We start from the raw sequence: 19,300 nt of genomic DNA, 5'->3' as shown, positions 1-19,300 counted from the left end.
CGTCTATTCTATATAATATAATATATAGTATAGCACAGTCTATAGTTTGTGGGCGGATAAGATCGGTGTAATAACTTTTTTTTCCCCGACGACCGCAGACTCCTCGGTCGAACTCTTCCTCTCCCCTGCCCACGACAAATGCGCACATTAAGTGTATTATATATCGTGTATGTATAGCAAGATGCACTAACGTTTGTGATTATCTTGCTCCTTTGCAGATCGAAGACGAAGGGAATCACGGAAACGACGAGACCAGATCGTTCATTTTGTCGTCGTTGGCCGCTCAAAACCAATCGCGAGTCAACTGCGTCCTGTGCTCGGACGTCATGTTGGTGTTCGACCGATATCCGCTGGTGGACGGTACATTCTTCCTCAGCCCCAAGCAATATAACAAAAACGCCGTCGAGGTAAATATAATATTTATAGTTAAATTTTCGGTGTTTTTTTTGCGTTATCAAATCCTGAGAACGCCGAACAGTTTCTTTTTGCCGTAAATCATTGACTTAATTGCAACGTCGATTATGACATATACTTATCATATATAATAATATATTATATTTTGTCGAAAACTATCTATGTAACTATCGACTGTTCGATGTATTTCCTACCCTCGTTGGTGCAGGTCTTACACTCGACGGAACCTCGAAAAATGTACCAGCGTAAAATATACCCGTGCTCTTATGTGTATTTTTTTTTTTTTTTGCTCTCAAAAGGACCGATAGAAATAAGACTTATAAACATATGTGATCGTTTGACCGTAAAAAAGGACCTTTTTTGTGGGTGCTGCGTGAATGTTGACACACACTCGCACACACATGCACGTGAGGCGACGAGCTAATATTTGTCAAAGCATATTTCACGCGCGTGCACAACGGTTTCACTTCGTGTGTTGTCCGATTCCTCCCTTAAGTCGTCGGCGGTCTTCACCACGGTAAATCCCTCGTCGAATGGGTGGGGAGTGAAGTTGCCCAGACGTTTGACCCCTACGGTTTCTATTTTTTCTCTCCCCGGACGACGGTAAACACAAACGCCGCCGCCACACAGCCTTCGAAAAAAGTTCCGACTAAAAAGCCGCCGTTTTCGCGCGCCGGGATAATCCTTGCGCGACGTGTTAGGTGCAGCACATACAAATCCCTATAAAAGCCATAAAACAACATAATATATTATTATTATATTCTTCGTTCACTCGCACACATATATTTTAAGCTCGTACGACAATATGTGTTCGATGACGCGTCGTATTATACATTACAATGGTGATCTGTCACTTATTTCCGAAGCTTCTACGGGGCTGCTATATTCTATAATACAAGTTATCTTTGGTTTGGATATATTTTTTATCCCTGAAAACTCTCGTTGGATAAAGTAAATGTTTATCGGTTTCCAGTAGTATACACGCAAAAGTTCGAAAATATTGTTTTTTACCCTCCCGTGGATTACGAACAGTGATCTCGACTTTGTGCTCGGCAGTATAGAAAGTAGTGTGTGTTGAACAAACAAGTTTTTACTCTGAGGGCTGTTTCTTTTTAAGCCGCTCGCTTTTCTAATTAATTACGCTCCGGTTGGCTTTTTTAAACGCAAATAACGAGACATCATCATCATCATCATCGCCAACGACGACCTTCGCTTTCGCCGTCGGTGTTGGTGGTTGTCGGTGTATCCGTCTTGTTTCGGCAAAGGGGTGCTGTGCATCACCCACGTTCCAATTAAAAAGTTCGTCTCTCTACACAATATCAAAAACCGTCGTTGCATAAATATGTGCGTATATAAATATAAGTATAAGATTTTCGGTGTTTTTTGGGACGTCTTTTTCGGTGTGTTTACGGAGAGTCGTTGGCAAAGATAAAGATACCGAGAAAGAGGAGAGAGAGCTCAATGAAGACGTCATTCTTCTTATATAATACTATACCGTCAGCAGAGGGGGAACCTACTCGCTGGTTTTGTGTGTGTGTGTATGCGTGTGTGTGCAGGTGTTCTGTGGCTGCCACACAAGTAAACACGAGGTAAAAAGGCAAACATCTACCAGGTTTATAATTAAAACCTACCCCTCCCCTCGGAGTTTAGTTAGTGTTGTTTGTACACTCTGCTGCTCCTCCTCCGGTTGGATTTCGATTTCGAAATGAACATTCTTATTCTCCGCCTCGTACTGCCATCGCCGCAACGTTGTCGTTTTATTTTCGTTTCCATTTCGTCGACGACGCGTTGTTACTGCACGTTTTCGTCGATTTCGTTGGCCACTGCACGCGGCTAACACACAAGAAATTATTTTTGTATTTTGGACGCGTACACCTCGTTAATATCAATTATCGACGACAACCCGGAGAGGAAAGTGGAAGAGAGACCGAGAGAGATGTATTTAGATAGCCAGACAAAGAGATTTCCGAAAGAATTTTTTAATGGTGCTACTTTGCCCGAAACAGTAGTCCGCCGTAATGACGTTAATAGCTGATCGTCTTTCAGTTTTTTTTTAACGATATTTTTTCCGTCTAAATCTAAATCTTACTTTCTGAACTGCTCGATATACCTACTATGAATATATGACTTAGCATGCGAAGTCACCACGGGTCATATTAAAACAATATTATATTCCTATTTCTTTATCCCGACTAATTAAATATCTACCAAAACAATAAATAAACGAATCGCGTAATGATATGTGTTGCTTTACGTTTTCTCAAAATTATGTTTGTTGTTGTTTGTCTATTATTCGTCAGACCCCTTAGATCGTTACACAAAAAGCCACATTGCTTCGTGATATTTTTTTTTTGTGACAAAAAGTTTGAACTACGTTGTGTATTATAGCCTTTATATTTATATTTACGTCCATATAATATACTCCGGAGCCGGTTTCTTTACTCTTGTTGACTGCGTATTATGTGTGTGTGTGTGTGTGTGCGTGTGTATTCTATCTCTGGTCATCGCGTAATTACAGTGAAGACTGAACCTCGTTTTCCCCTTAAACATTGAAAATCGCTTTCGTTATTTGTCTAATGGAACTTCTTTCGCTGCGATTCCCTACCCCACACATATTCACACACACGCACAGCCGCCGCTATGGGTTTTCGTTGAAGGGTCGGCGGTGTTGGCGTTTTTTTTCTCCATTCTCTACGAACATGTCGATTTCGGATTTCCCATTAAACGTTGCAATGTTTCCGCTTCGCAGTGCGTGCCGCCGCGCGTTTCTTAGGAAAACAACCTTAGGAAACCATCCGGTTTTTGTCCCTCCACCACGCCACGTCGTCGTGTTCACCTTCTACCGTCGGTACGTTTTTAATGATTTCGCCCGCGGCTGAGTAGTGTGCGGTATGCGTATTGCTTAACACACACACACGCGCGCTCAAAAGAAAAAGTACACTCGGGAGACGGGGAATAAGAATCGTGTACAGAAATAATCGAGCGAGCTCAGAAATCATTATTATAAAGAACTTACATCGGCGGCGGTGGTGCGTGAAAAGGGCGTTTATTATTATATTGCCGAGGCTACGCCGCAGGGGTAGTTTTTTCGACAGACTCTGCCGCCGCTTCGCGTAATACTTTGATATAGGGTGGTTCGGTGCAGGATCCAAGACTTTTTAGCATAATGTTTTTATGCCGCTCATAAACTTGGGTGTTTTTTTTTTTTTGGTTTTTATCGCCTATGTCTCACGCCCGATCGTTTTTTCGTATTGTGCCCGCAGGTGAAAAACGAAGGACGAGCTCTGTTCCTGAACGCCGTCTGCATGAAATGTCTGGACGGAAAAGACGCTGACCGGAAGCTGTGTTGCCGATTCTGCGCCACCCAGTGGGACGGTTCGTCACTCATTATGGGCACCATGTACGCGTATGACGTGTTCGCCGCTATGCCGTGTTGCAACGAACGACTCAAGGTGTGTATACAATCTACAAAGTTCATTTTATGTGATTGTAATGTATCGCGTCAGGCAATATTATATAATGGTTGTCGCAAATTAATTTTTGTCTGTAATCTGTCATCGACTGCGCCCCAATACAGTATTAAGTAGGTATAGTTGTTCGACGACTATAATTGGGCCGAGCAATCTCTTTTCATCACAAACAACAACCCTTTTTCGGCTGGAGGGTATATAGCGTGCCAGTTGGTGGGCAGGGGTTATATAAAAAGGGGTAAATGCCAGATTGGCTGCCGCGTGTACAGTGAAAGTAATTATACAGTATTAAGCAGACTTTCATAATTCTCTCATCGCGTTGTTCGGCTAATTAATTTGCGTCACCAAAATGATGCTGTACAAGCCTGCAAGCGCGTCTATACACCAAGTAGGATGGATTTTGATACGGCCTTTGAAGTCGAGAAATAATTTGCGCACGTCTCCACCATCACCTTTAACCAGACGTGTGATTTTACATTAAGCGTACACGTTAACCCAACACGATACTTTTATGAGTGCCTTTTAATAATAAATTAAAATATCTTTCAAAAATCCAAACTTAACAACGTTTCGCCAAGTATAATATATACGCGGTAAATATAGTCAAAAAAAACTTCAAAGTCCTGCCCCGCCGCCACTCTGCGTGTATTTATATCTAAGTATATTGTTTTCTAAATTGTTGTTTCTGTCCTTGTGTTTGCACAGTGCAATGGCTGTCAGAAAGCATTGATGTTGTCGCACCAACGACTGAACTTCTACAGCGATTATAGCCGCAAAGTCACCTGCCCGCACTGCACTTCCGTCGACTATCACTTTGTCAAGCCGCTCGCGGTGTACTACACCCGGCAGTGGCCATAACATACGGCCACGGTCCCGGCCACAATGGTCGGGGCCGGTGGCCGCCTACCGGCAGCCACCACCGTCGCCGCACCAGCGGTGATTTGCTCCTCGTCGGCAGTCGCCGTCACCCCGCCGGCCGTGCTCCAACAGCAACAAAATCATCAGCACCTGCAACAGATGCAACAACAACAGCAACAGCACGCGCCGCCCGATTACACTTCGGTGGCCATCGAAAAGCTGCTCCATTCCATATGGGACACCAAAGTCAACGACATCATGGCGGCCATCAACCACTTGGGTTTGGTCTGAACTATATTTAAATGCAGTCGAGTGTATAAAAAAACCGAAACGGCTTTTTCATCTTTTCAAAAAACAAAAAAAACAAAAAAAAAACAAGGTGTTCTTTCTTATTATTATTTGTTCGTAGTTGTTTTATTATTATTATTATTATTATTATTACGTTTGTGGTTTTTTTAAAATGAAAAAAAACATTGAAATAATCATTATTTATAAGATTTTAATTATTATTAGATGTTAGTGATTTTCAAAGAAAAGACGTCGTAATGTAATTTTTTTCTTGTTAAAAAATTTTGTACAGCGGTCCCCGTTAAAAAAAAATTCAAAAAAAAAATTCAAAATATAAAAAAATTAACCAAATAATTATAATAATAATGGGATGATATTATTATAAACCAATATATGAGACTTCGAGCGGGACCCTATCGACAGCTTTTCCTCACCCGCCCGCCAGCCCGCCACGACGAGAACATCATCATCCGTTTTTTCGATTTCGGCGGACAATTCGTCGAAAGCATTTTGTGTACGTATGTATGACATTTTTTAGTTCTTTTTGTATAGTTCGATATTTAAAAAAGTCAAAAGAGTTAAAAATAATAATTTTGGTTCTTATAGTAAATTTGACACGACGGTGTGCGCAAAACATAATAATATTATAATATTGTTTTATCTTTTTGTTTCACGATGTCCTATATAATTAGTGTTGGTTGTTAATGTCTTAAAAAAATCAATTCTCGTGATCGGTTTTTTTTTCACGGACCGCTGTCTTGCGGAGTAGCTTATAATCATTAATAATCGTAGTCGTACACGGTTTTTCGCTAACGATCGACGGTGGTGGCGATGGCGGGCGGAAGAAGCGTCGTCTGCGGTGGTGTGTGATATTAATTCGTCGTGGTGTCGTCGATTCTAGTCGACATCCGGTGGGTTTAATTATTATTATTATTATTATTTATATTATTATATTATGTATGATAATATTCTTTAGAACAACAGTACAACATATTATATAATTGATTAATTATTGATAAATACGTAGAGTACAATTATTAAAAGTAATGGAATAATATATTATATTATTAACGATATATATGGATAATATTATATAATAAAAAATAATATCACGTTTGAGCTATCTAAAAAACCTATACGATAATTTTACCTGTCTGTATGTTGATTACGTAGACGCCCACGCACACGGCCGTACCTAACCTAACGATATTATTATTATTACTATTATCGTTTTGTGTGTGCGTGCCTATTGTGCGTGCGTATTTAATGTATGACGCGTGTGTGTAACGTGTGTGTGGTTATTATAATAGACACACGCGACATTATGTTTATTATTATTATTATTATTATTATTATTATTATGTATTCTTGCTCTGATGCTCAATTACGCGCTACCTCTTGTTTTGTTTACCAATCGTACTATATGTTAATTAACAAAGTAACAAAGAAAGGAACAGTTTTTAATGTGTGTGTTAATAATTATATTAAACTTATACAAAAATCTCGAGATTTAAAATTACCTAATAATATATAGTATACGGTTTTTTTTTCGTTTTGATTTCAAATCCATCGTCATCATCATAATCATAACTTTTGTTATTATTTTGATTTAAATTTTTTTTTTTTTTGTTGTCGATTTTGATCAACTCGGGGGTCACAAGTTATATTATAATACAAAAGAAAAAAAAATACAAATACAAATCGTTGTTTAAAAATACCTAAGCTACCTCGGGTTTCATTTGTCTCACGGAAATGAATACTCTTTAGTTAATTTTTTTTTAACTCATTTTAGCCCAAGTTGAGTTGTTTTGATTTCTATATTATACTTCTTTCCTTTATTTATATTATTTGATATTGTTAATGTATACATATATTGTGAATCGTGATTTTTTTATGCTTTATGTTTTGTTATTATGCACTAATAGTACAACATTAAACAAATTATGTTTTTAATTAATGATTATTTATATAGTCTAAATGAGTAGGTTTATAAATTTTAAAAAAAGTAAGGGAGAAAAAAACAAAAAAAAAAACGGAACGGATCGTACAAATGGAAATACTTCATTAATTGATATTATTAGCAATATTATATTATCTATATATAATATTACCTACGTGGATTTTTTGTATTATCGGCGTAAAATTTTGACTATTTTAAACAAATTAAATCGTATTTCTAGGAGAGTTTTTTTATTTGTTCGACGCATTTGGATTGTCGCCGTGTTATTATTCTATATACATTTTTTTTCTTTTCGGCATACTCTGTCAGTACCTGTTCATAAAAAAAAAAAAAAAACAAAAAACAAAAAAAAACATTATTTTGTTTAACTCGTTACAGCGCATTTGTTAGTGTATAGATAGTGTTACATGAGTGAGAAAAGAAGATAGAAAGAGCGAGGGAGTGTAAAAAACTCACTTTTTTTGATAATATCATATTTTTCACCCCATGTATTACGATATTATAGTATATTATATATTATATGATGTAATCGCTATAGTATTAGACTTTAACCCCCCATTATTCCCCCGTGTACAGTTATTACTTATTATATTGTGTATTTTTATCATTATTATTATTATTATTATTATTATTATTATTATCATCATCATCATCATCATTTTATTTATTATTATTAATTATTATTATGATGTATGTGTAAAGAAATTTCTTTTAATTTTTTTCATCGGATCTCGAATCCCGTTGAGAATTTTTTTAATAATTTTTTGTAGAGTTTTTTTCCGAGTGGTTTGCGTTTTGTGTAATATTTCTAAGGGATTTAATAAGAGAGAACAACAGATACCTTCTATAAAATAAGTAGTTTTATTATCAATATTGATAATTTGCATAAATTTTATTATCTACTATTAATTATTTTTTAGTTTTTTGAACGAGAGAAAAGTACTCGAATTTTTAGTTTTGCATTCTAGTCAGAGTCGGAATTTCAATAAAAATCGAAAATCATTAAATATATTATACGCATACATATATGTAAAACAAATAATTCGAACTACCTATTTTATAGTTTTTATTACACATTTTGTTTTTATTTTTAGCACTTTTTTTTGTTAGCATTTTTGATTTTAGTTAATTTTTATCCTTGCGAGTGTATTTATATAGCAATAGTTAGAATTTTTGGTGACGGTGTCACGGTTTTTATTTTTATTTGCCTTACAATTTTATTTGAAATCGCTCTTAGTAAGTAAATTAGTATGTCAGGTCCGAAGCTATAATAAGGAGACGAGAGTCTGTAGTTATGTCTCGATTCCCGCTCTCGGTTATTATTGAGGAGGAGGAGTAAGAGGACTGCGAACACGGCATGTAGACTGGCCCAAAAATGTGTTCAAAATTGTAAAAAGTACTTACGTATTATGACCGGGGGGTGTGGGGAGGGCAAAAAATATCGATGATAAGCCCGCGGGATGTGTATAAATGCTCAATAATTATAAAAACAAGTAAATAATGAATAATCTTTTCAAAAATAAACGTTTTGACGTGTAGTAGTGGGCGATTATATTATTATGGTATTTGTCGAGAAAAAAAGATAATTAATATTAAATACCACCACCCACCTGTCTCCCAACAAATAAACGGCCGAGCAGCGTTTACGGATTTAATCTAGTCGTATGACCCGCGTAAGTACCCACTACACGTGTAATCGGTTACCACATATTTACAGCCCCACACTCACACTATGGTGCCTCGTGATCACCTCTTCTCTCTTCATTTATTACGTTACTGCGATTTTATAACGTTTTATTATTCTTTTTCTGCGCATGTCGTATAATATTCATAACAAAACTCGTTTTTTCAGTCACTCCTCCTCCCCCCTGCAGTCTCAATGTTTATTAAGAGTTTTTTTGTTTTCGTTCCGACTTCTCTTCGTTTAGTGAAATTGTTTTCACATGGTCTTTGCTTCAAATTCGTTAACGTGCATCATGTAGGTATTTTATCGTTTTTTAAAATTTTTTTTATATCTTTAATCAAAAAGTAGTAAAATATGATTTTAGGTTTTTTTTCAATATATATATATATATATATATAAATGTGTATAGACATTAGGGTGTTTAGATTATAGTGAGTGAATTATGTATCATAACGATTATATTATATAAATATATACTTTAACATAATAACTTTAATATAATATTGTGTACGGTATTTAAAGATAATATTATAAAATATAAAATTAAAAATTTTTAACTAATAAATAGGTACGATATAATTATATATAATATTATTTATATGTATTGAAAAATCGTCGGTTCAAAGTACAAAAACTTAAAATATAAAAAAAAAATAACAATAATCACCTGTCCACTATGTGTTTAGACACCTATATTTATATTATATTATTATATATTATAAAAAAAAAAAAAAATGTTGAATTTTATCCAGAAGTGTAAAAGTGTTGGTGTAGAACGGAGATTAGTGTTATACAAATTAATAAACTATATGAGGCCTAATATTGAAGGGGCGTTTTTTTTTATATATAGACGGTCAGGACTCAGATTCTTCCCTCTCGAAATTTTTTTAAATTTATTATTATTATATACATTATACAAATACATATATTTATATTTATATATAAACGGTAAAGTTTCAACAAGAAGTCTACGAAGTCTGGCAGGAAACATCCTATGTTTATTATTTGTTTTTAATTTTTTTTTTTTTTATTATGATGATTATTATTATTATTTATATTAATATTATTTTAGATAATTTGTTACGCATTCGTTTTCATATTACCAATTCATTGTAGAGATTTTCTCGAGGAGTATTTTTTATTATTATTATTATTATTATTATTATTATTATATATATTTTTTTTTTGTTTTGCTTTCATATAATAAACATGAGATACATAAATAATATTATTTATGTATAATTATTAAAGAAAAAAAACATAATTCGTTGTGTTATTCGCGCGTCTGTGTACCTATAAAGACACGACGACGAAGACCTGCGCAACGTCGTTTCCGGTGTTTGGGTTTTCACTGCAGTGTGCTCTCTGTGAATACCTCGAAAAAGAATGTTCCTAAATTGTTTTACTTTCCTGACGAGAATAATAATAAAGAGTGCGGTTTTTTTTTTTTCGTGGTCCCCGATAATATGATATGATTATAATGAACTGTATTAGTCGCGCGCGATTTGTAACCGACAATTTGTGTATTGTAAACATATAAGGCCGAGGCCGATGACGACGACTTTTGTGTGTGTCGTTCGAGTATCGTTTTTCGACCCTATTGTGTGCACTATATACACTTACGTACAATATATGTATGATGCTCCCAACCCCCGTCCCCAGAATTCCTGTTTCTCTTCCACAAATGATTTTAATGTTTAACATATTAATATAATATAATATTATGCAGTAATATATGATATTGTGTTTTTGATGTTTCATATTTTGTTTTAATCATCATTATTATTATTATTACAATATATTTTTTTTTTTTAGTCGACTTAGAGCGTGAATGATTATATATAATTTACGTGGGGACTGGAGATCGCACTACGTTACGTAATAATAATTGTAATCATTAATATTATATATCACAATAATAATAATTAATATTATATATGCTATTATTATATTATGTCGAACGATTACAATGTTAGAATAAAACAGTTTATTATTCACGATCGTCGTATTTGTTTCTTTGTGTTTATTGTTATTATTCTCTTTAACTCCTTTCAGCTTTCTTAGTGTTGTAAGATTCTCTAATAGGATTATTCATTTGAAATTCTTTATCTCGAAACAAGCGGTCAAAGGATATCCGATGTGCGGTCAATGGCGGTGGGTATATGCTTAGTAGAGCACCAGTCGACGGATGAATTTTCCAGTGTCGCCTTAAATTTTTTCATTGGTTTTTACTAAAATCTTACCGATCGAAAGAAGTAAATAAAAACTAGGTACTTACAAAATATTATTTTGGTGATGATGTATATTAGACCATTCATTGCAGGCCTATTGATTTGCCTCGCCGGTCTAATTATCAGTTTTCGTAGGAGAAGAGTAAGCATAAAAAAGTTATTTTTAAAATATTATGCTGAAACTACTTCACTTCTATATTATATATTAAGTTCACGTAAAATTGTACTTTTTCTTAATCAGGTAAAATTATTAAAATAATACCACCTCCATGAAAAGAAATTAATTATTTCAAAATATTTAGCTTATTAAATCTATACCTACTTTCAACGCACGTAACGTAATTATAAATTAACATCAAAACACCGATAGAATAATATTATGTGCTGCTTTTGATTATCGCAGAACAATAGTAAAAGTAATGCAATTACATTTAATAAGAAATGCGTCCGACAAAAACATGAATGCAAATTTATATATAATTACATAGATATTTACCGTGTTTTTTAGTTAGTTTAAGTCTAAAATACCAGTCGTGGTTAATAATTAGTACTGAAATAACATTTTACCCGCGGCACTCACGCGACTACATAAAATGTTGCCTATATGCAACCCCTTAAAAACGGTTAGTTTTCAACTAAAAACGTTATTCTCATATTTTATGAACAAATAATATTATTAAACTGTCTTGTAGGTAGTCATTTATTTTCATGATGTATACAGGGTGTAACAGATATAACTGACTTTTGGAATAACTTTTGTTATAATCAATATTTAAAATTTTTATTTTTATATATAATTTATAGTCACTTGCGCTACGCATATATATTATATAAAAAATTATTTTTATTTTTTAACTGAAAATAAAAATTTTAAATTTGATTTAAATTTTTATGGATATATTCAAAATAGCCAATCTGTGAATCAATTAAAAAAAAATAATTTGGAACGTAATAACTTTTTTCAAAATATTTTTTTGGGAATTTTCTAACATGAGTATATTTCTTAAATTAATTACTAATCAAATAATTTTAACAATTTTTGTCATACGTTTAAGTAGCGTCATTTTTTTTCGTCCTTCTGTTACACATTGTATACATTATTCATTACGACTTATGAGCTCAATCATCTGTACGTGTACTTTAGTAATGACTAATGTACTTTGAAAGTTGAAACTGACGATCGACATGGACATTCATCACAAATCCATATGTACATTTATCAAAAAAATAGTGCCAATATAAGTGCGCTCAAGTGGTTTATTTTGATATATTAACCGTGGCTTTAATAAAAAAAATTAAAAAATACAATCTTCTATGCAAACTTTTGGCTATTGTGGATGCTAATCAACTATTGAATTAATTTAATTATGCATATTATATTAATATCATAATAAAGCACAATCGCTGACCAAACCGTTCACTGGAACAAAGCAATTCAAAAGCACGTTTTAAGGATTTTTTTTATTAAGGAATGAAGGGTTCAACTTCATGGTCATTAGCCCGTGTTTACAATTATATGTGTTTAAGGAGTTTGTCCCTTGACAAATCCATTGCAGTCGACGATCACTTTCGATGTTTAAAATATAAAATACTAGCTGATCCCGTGCATTTCGTTGCTCGTTAAATGTACCAAATCTGTATAACTCAAACTTTGTTCAATTCGTTATTTAATATTCAGTGTATGCCGTATGGTGTTCAAAATGTATCATAACTTTTCCGTTTCCCAGTATAAAAATTGTGATTTGCAGTGGTATATTATCAGGTAAGCAATCTACCTGCGGTAGATCGCGGACCCCGTGCTGTTTATACGCAAGTGTATGATTTAACTCATAAGTATCAAAGAATCAAAATTATACCAAGTTTATCGTATTCCACCTATGGTGGATTAATTATATAATCAATTAATACAAAATCCTAACCTAACCTAACCGTACCTACTAATATCAGATGAAAAAAAAACCAAATTTAACCATTTTTAAAGTAGCCTGTCTTCTTCTCAGGGGTCTAATCTACACACAAACATTCATTTAGGTATATATAATAAAAAAATAATAATAAAAATCAACAAACATGCCCGAGTAACCAATAACAACCAATATATAATACACTGTCGCACTACTGTTGTATTCTTTACATCCAGATTTCCTACTTTTTCGGTGGATTTTCCTAAAACGTTCTTTAGTAAAAACCTTCTCCTGGAAATTACGAACATCTTAAAAAAAAATTGAGCCAAATTGGTCCAGGCGTTGTTGAGTTATGCGCTTCCCAACACATTTTGCGATTCATTTTTATATTATAGATTACAATATTATTCTATAGACTGTAGGCTATTGATACCTAATTTAATACCCAGGTTTTTGTGTTATTTGAGATAGTTGAGTTTATACAAATGTCAAATATTTTATTCTTTTAAAACGCTTCAATTATTTTTTAGCTCGTAGTTACCTACCAATTTTAATCTGTTCTTACACTTGGAATATTTTTCTATTTCCCGGACAGTATTAATTGTCACGATATAACGTAATGGTTTATATTTATTCTCCTTATATTTTAATAAAAATTGTTTTTAATGTAAAACTTCATGTTGGTAGTTAGTAGGTTGTAGGTTGTAGGTATGTTTCCGTGTTTTGGCATGAAAGTGAAAAACAATAATTTGATTATTTTTAATTCTTATAATATTAGAAACTATACTGTATTTATGAAATATTGTAATTACTCATTTACTCCTAACTCACCAATTTCGATTTATGCTGGGTCGTCTGTGTTTCTATATAATAATATAATATACTAGTGAGCTGTGGATCCGCAAGTATAGTGTCGAGTGGTGTTATTTCCATCTTGATAATATGTAACGGTCCGACGGTGTATATTTAGATGAAATCAGATCAGAAAATTAAAATGACCAACGACCGATGTCGACTAGTCACGCAACTGTGTGTAATGCGTGCGATATGGAGCAGCATCATTTCCCGGACCCCAGCTAATTGATCTTAATGCTTCTAAATATAGTTTGCTTTGGAACCCAAAAAGTTTAAATCCAGTCTAGATATTGAATAGGTAGACTGTTCCAAAACTATAATATTATAAATCAGAGTAATACTCTATAATATTCATGTATTGGTTCCAATGAACAACAATTTTACTAAGTTTTTGAGTGCCATCGACATAATAATATTTAATAGCCATCGCATGTTAAAATCAACAATATACATAATATACTACGATTTTATAAATACATTTTGAGCGGCAATCTTCACAGAGTCATTTTCTTGGCTGATCGCATTTGGAGGATGTTCGCGGCCAGGGAAGGTGAGAGTCCAACGACGACATCGTCCTTTTGTTTTTGGCGTTTTGTTTTTATAATTATTGTCTTTATATATATAAGCAATAAGCATCGTTAGGTTATGTACTACCTCATACTTGTCTGCAGGTTTCCCGGTTACTTAAATATAATAGGTACTTAAATTTCTGCCGGAATCTTTGATAATAACGCAGCAGATAATAACGTCACACCGGCCGAACAGGCATGATCGCAGAAAATAGTTCCCGCGAGACTTTCCAAAGTCCTAAGAATAATAATTATCACCCCCTTGGCAGAGCGTTTCGTCCGTAGCTAATGTCGTCCGTCGTCGTGTGTACCTTTATTACTGTAATATTGTTATGCATAGCTAGGTTGTGGAGGGAGGGCTTGCAGCTGAAAAATGAGCTTTCGGTTTGAACTTCACGTAGGCGTGCGCAGATTAGAAAAGCAGGTAGTGCATATCCACAAGTTTTACCCTGCCGCAAAACAATTTATAACTATAATTAACAACATAAAATACTCAATTTTTATAAATCATATCTGATTTTATATTTTTATCGAAAGTAGTTAAGCAATTATTATCTATATTTTGTTCAGATTTAAAAAAAAATTCCGTTTGGGCTTCAAAAAATGTCTATAGACTAGAAGACGTTCTCAAATTTTTCATGGTACGATCCATTTTTGAAAATGTTAATATGTTGATGATCCACAGGCGACAACATACTAATTACCTTTTTGTCCCTCATCATTCATTTGTTTTATTGTAAGTTGCTTCCTTTATGATAATTTATAGTATCGTATATATTATATAAATCGATAACAATAAAAATAAATTCGGACATCAACGAAAAGCATAAGTGCAATTTGCGAAGGGGACTCGGAGGGGCTTAGCTCCACCAATATTAAAATTATTCCCTCCAAAAATTTGTATTTTATTTCGTTGCAACAACGACGTCTATTGGAGTCAAGATCGGATAATACTATGCAATAATATATTATTTGATTTATATAGATACTATAGAATATTATAGTTTCACGGAAAATATTGTATCATACACTCATAATCATATTTATACATTACCTATACAGTATACCGTTTACATATCATATACCTAGGTATTTTTTATTTTAAAATAAATATATTTTTGGGCTGGGTATAGATATTTTATTTTTCTAACCGATTTGGCAAAATAGACGTTTTTGTTGTTCTGGTTACTTATTAACAAAAACTTATTTATGATTTATAGATTTCCCTTGTAGAGGAAAAATATTGAGTAGTGTGCTATGATGATAGTATGGTTTATGTTTTTTTTAATCAAAAAACTTGATGCCGCGCCGCTCTTTGCCCGTAAAATTTGTGATTATTCAATTTCTTTGACCTTTTGGGTGTACCTCGCTGCAGTAAATGCAACCCAGCCACCCTGGTAGGCAATCCTACTAGGAAAACGTCGATGAGCAGCTATAAGTGCAACTCAGCCACCTTATTGGTAGGCAATATGCGAAAATTCGATTTAACGCATGCGTACCTGATTTGCCCGATTAACCAATGGCAACCAATAAAATAAAAAATACTATTTTCTACTAATTATTTCTCTTATAACCAATATCAACCGTTTATAAACAAACATTTCCATCGTAAATCTCAAAATCCCTGTTTGATCATCTATCCAGGTTTGACCTACCAGGTCCAATTGTTAATCTAAATCATTGAGCGGGGAACCACTCAACACACACAAAAAATTTCATTCAAATCGGTCCAGCCGTAAAGGAATGCATAAATGACCCACACGCGGACCTTGTGACAAACATTTGTTTAAATATATATATATATATATGGATATGTATTTAGGTACACCTAATGTATATATATTTTAAAGCAGTATTAAATATATGTCTTATAATACAAGAAAACAGTGCTTATATAATATTTAAATGTTCAATATTTTATGTGTCCCACCAAAAATATAATCATGACCAGTTTGAACAGGAACCTCTGGTCTATACGGTTGGTTCGTTTACCTTGATTTGTTTATCCGACAAGTGTTGTACATTAAAATACATACCTAGTCACATAGATACTTATGTAAATTACGGAATTAATTCGCATCAATGGGTATTCTACACTACATATTATAACAATTCCGGGAGATTATTATTAACCAACCAGTATTATGTCTATATATTATGGCCACCACTCATCAGGCGAGCACTTACTATGATACTTATTGTGCACGATGTTTCGGAGATCTCACTCGAAATAATTTTTATATTTTTTCTAACTTGGTCTACCTAACTGTAAAAAAAAAATTGCGTTCAATTTCTAAATTCTAATCGGAGATTATTGATGTTACAATATGATGAGTGTTTTTTTATTGTGTCTGACATATCTCCTTTTATAGCACTAACAAATACTTAGATATTCAACTTTGAGAGTGGTTTTTGGTAGTAAATTGGATCTTGTCGGTTCTCGTGGGGAGGAGGGGGGTCCGGGTTACACCAACCTATGTGCCACACATTTTGTACGATTTCGAATTTAGCTCGTTTATGTATGACGTAGGTATACCGTTGTATTATTCACCCACCAGCGTGTTCGGTGACGAAAGACGCGATCAATATAACAGGTAGGTATACAGGCCGTACCCGTTTCGTGGAGTTAAAAAATACGAAAAAAAAAAATCACACATGGCAGTGCAGCGTACACTACCCCGTGGACGATTCGGACGTTGAGGGTCGCGTCAACGCGAATCGCCGAACCGCGATAACGACGCCCGGGACTTTGCAACCAGGTGCGAGCGCTGTATTATAATAATATAATATATATCATATACATTTATATACTGAATCATGTTATATATGCTCCGTATCGTCGGTCGCGGGCGCGTGGACCGTGGAAAAATTAATCCCTTTTTGGGCGCGCACGTGTGTGCAATGCATATATATATATACATATACCTACCCCGCGCACTGAGATATTGTATGCATAGGCGACGGCCGACGACGATTCGAGTGTGATATTATAATAATATATGCGCGCAAAACCGGAAGCGCCGTACCGGAAAAACTGGGATTTAATTATATGGTTCTCGTATACACACGCATATATATATGTGTGTGTGTGTGTGTGTGTGCGAGAGCGTCGGATGAGTGGTCAGAGGAGGTGGTGTGGTGGTGGTACTTTGGGAGGGAGGTGGTCGAAACGCGTCCGGTGGATTTTCCAGACGGCCAGATTCCCGTGCAGCAGACCGCTCCAGCTTGTAGCACCCACTCCTCGTTGATGTGTATAAAATGTATGGCTACTTCCGCACCACACTCGCTGCATCTTTCGAGCCACTAATTTCTCGCGTCGGTCAAACGATTCGTCGCCCTTTACGCATTCGAATTAATTATGCGCCGTATACGCATGCCGCCACATTTCGAGTGTTCATATCATTATTATGCATTATTATTCGTCTACCGACAAACATTATAATATAATATTATATGAAAAATTGTCATATCAAACATCTTACGCGTCTTTTCCTCGATTGTGAATTCCATGATAGGTGCATATTAGAGGTGGTTTGAACTCAAAAATATGGTCTCGAACCGAACCTTGGTATGTCGAATCGAACCTTAGTATGTCGAACCGAACTTTTTAGTGTGACGTCGAACTCAAACCAAGCATTTTATTCAACATCGAACCACACCGGTACCATATATTTCATTCCCAAACTGTACCCAAAATAAACGTTTGAATTAAATGGCAAATAAAAATAATTATCCAAGTCTATAAATAATTCAATAGCATAACTACACAAGAAATAATCAATGCATGGACAATATCGTGGTTTTAATTTTACCTTTGTAATATTTAAAATATTTAAATGCATAGTACGAGTATAATATAGAATATAGTATATAACTATATAGACAATAGACAAAATAAGATAAACACCGGGAACATTTTTAGTTCGAAACGTTTGACATGTTTGAATTTTTTGCTGTTTGTAGATTTTTTGAGCTTAAATTATTAATTTTCGAACTTTTTTGTTCAAGTTCGGTTTGGTTCAGTTTTTTTTAAAATTTGGTTCGACTTGTGAACTCGAACCGAACACCCAAAGTCCAGTTCGATTTTTCGAACATCAAACAGTACGACCCACCTCTAGTACCTACTATATACCTATTATGTGAATAATATGGACCTTTCGGTCCTGTGAATCAGCAAGCACTTCCAGTTTATTTATTGCGTTATGGAATCGTTATGTGCAAAAGTAGGCCAGGTGCAGGAAAAACCATATGTATAGTTTATACACACTATATATTATATAGGTACACACGCTGCTTGTACTGGTGATAAGCGATAGCGCTCAGTATCATGGGTAGAGCCAGAATTTTTTTCGGAATTGAGGGCTGGGAGGTTTCCAATATTTAATGACCTAAAAAGCATTTCCAATGTATTCATATTGTAATATTTTAAGAATCAAACATATTGTTTCGCTGTGAATCAACGTTTATTTAGTTTTGAATATATTCACATATTCCCAGACAGCAATTTTTTGTTTAATAGTATTATTATAATATTATCATTACAAAATGCTGTCTGGGTTAGCGATTGGAAAATTTAAATAGTTTTCAAAATTTTTACTTTTTATTATTTTAAAAGTTGAAAACTTATTTTAACAAATTCTGTCAAGACTGGTACAATTTTCTATAGTTTCGTTAAAATATTTATATTTTGAAATAATATTCTTCCGACCATACTTGTAATGAATCTCAACTCTAAGAGAATTTTCTGTACGCACTTATTTTTATTGGATCATTTTTGTTCCTAAGGCTGAAGTTTTAATATTATTTTATGATCGTAAATACAACTTTATATACTTATTTTAAGTTTTGTTTTCAATTCACAAAGAAAAATTAATGGCTGATTGACATTTTAAGATAGATAATGGGGCTTGAGCAAATTTTCCTCTGGCTGCGCCGCTGTAATAGTAGTTATCGCTGTTGTTAGAAAACTACAGTTTTGTTGTTATGACTTGTATCTACATCCACTAGTTTTCTAAATAAATTTTGGATTCATTATTTTGTAGGTATATTACAATAATAATACAGTAC

The 19,300-nt window shown here is 34.0% G+C and overlaps 1 protein-coding gene across 2 annotated transcripts in view; it reads left to right on the top strand.

The window, feature by feature from the left end:
• The window catches only part of LOC100163405 (headcase protein), a 47,389-nt gene extending 42,283 nt beyond the window's left edge, over positions 1-5,106 (top strand). For both annotated transcript variants that reach the window (XM_001951326.5, XM_029487638.1), the window contains exons 3-5: positions 219-407; positions 3,678-3,866; positions 4,590-5,106. In XM_001951326.5, coding sequence (XP_001951361.2) covers positions 219-407; positions 3,678-3,866; positions 4,590-4,742 — 531 coding nt within the window. In that variant the 3' untranslated portion in view covers positions 4,743-5,106. The remainder of the gene's footprint in view (positions 1-218; positions 408-3,677; positions 3,867-4,589) is intronic.
• The last annotated feature ends 14,194 nt before the right edge of the window (positions 5,107-19,300 follow it).

This window comes from Acyrthosiphon pisum, chromosome A1, assembly GCF_005508785.2.
Source record: "Acyrthosiphon pisum isolate AL4f chromosome A1, pea_aphid_22Mar2018_4r6ur, whole genome shotgun sequence".
NCBI lineage: Eukaryota > Metazoa > Arthropoda > Insecta > Hemiptera > Aphididae > Acyrthosiphon > Acyrthosiphon pisum.
Note: the sequence above shows the minus strand (reverse complement) of the source record. Positions and strands in the feature narration are given on the sequence as shown.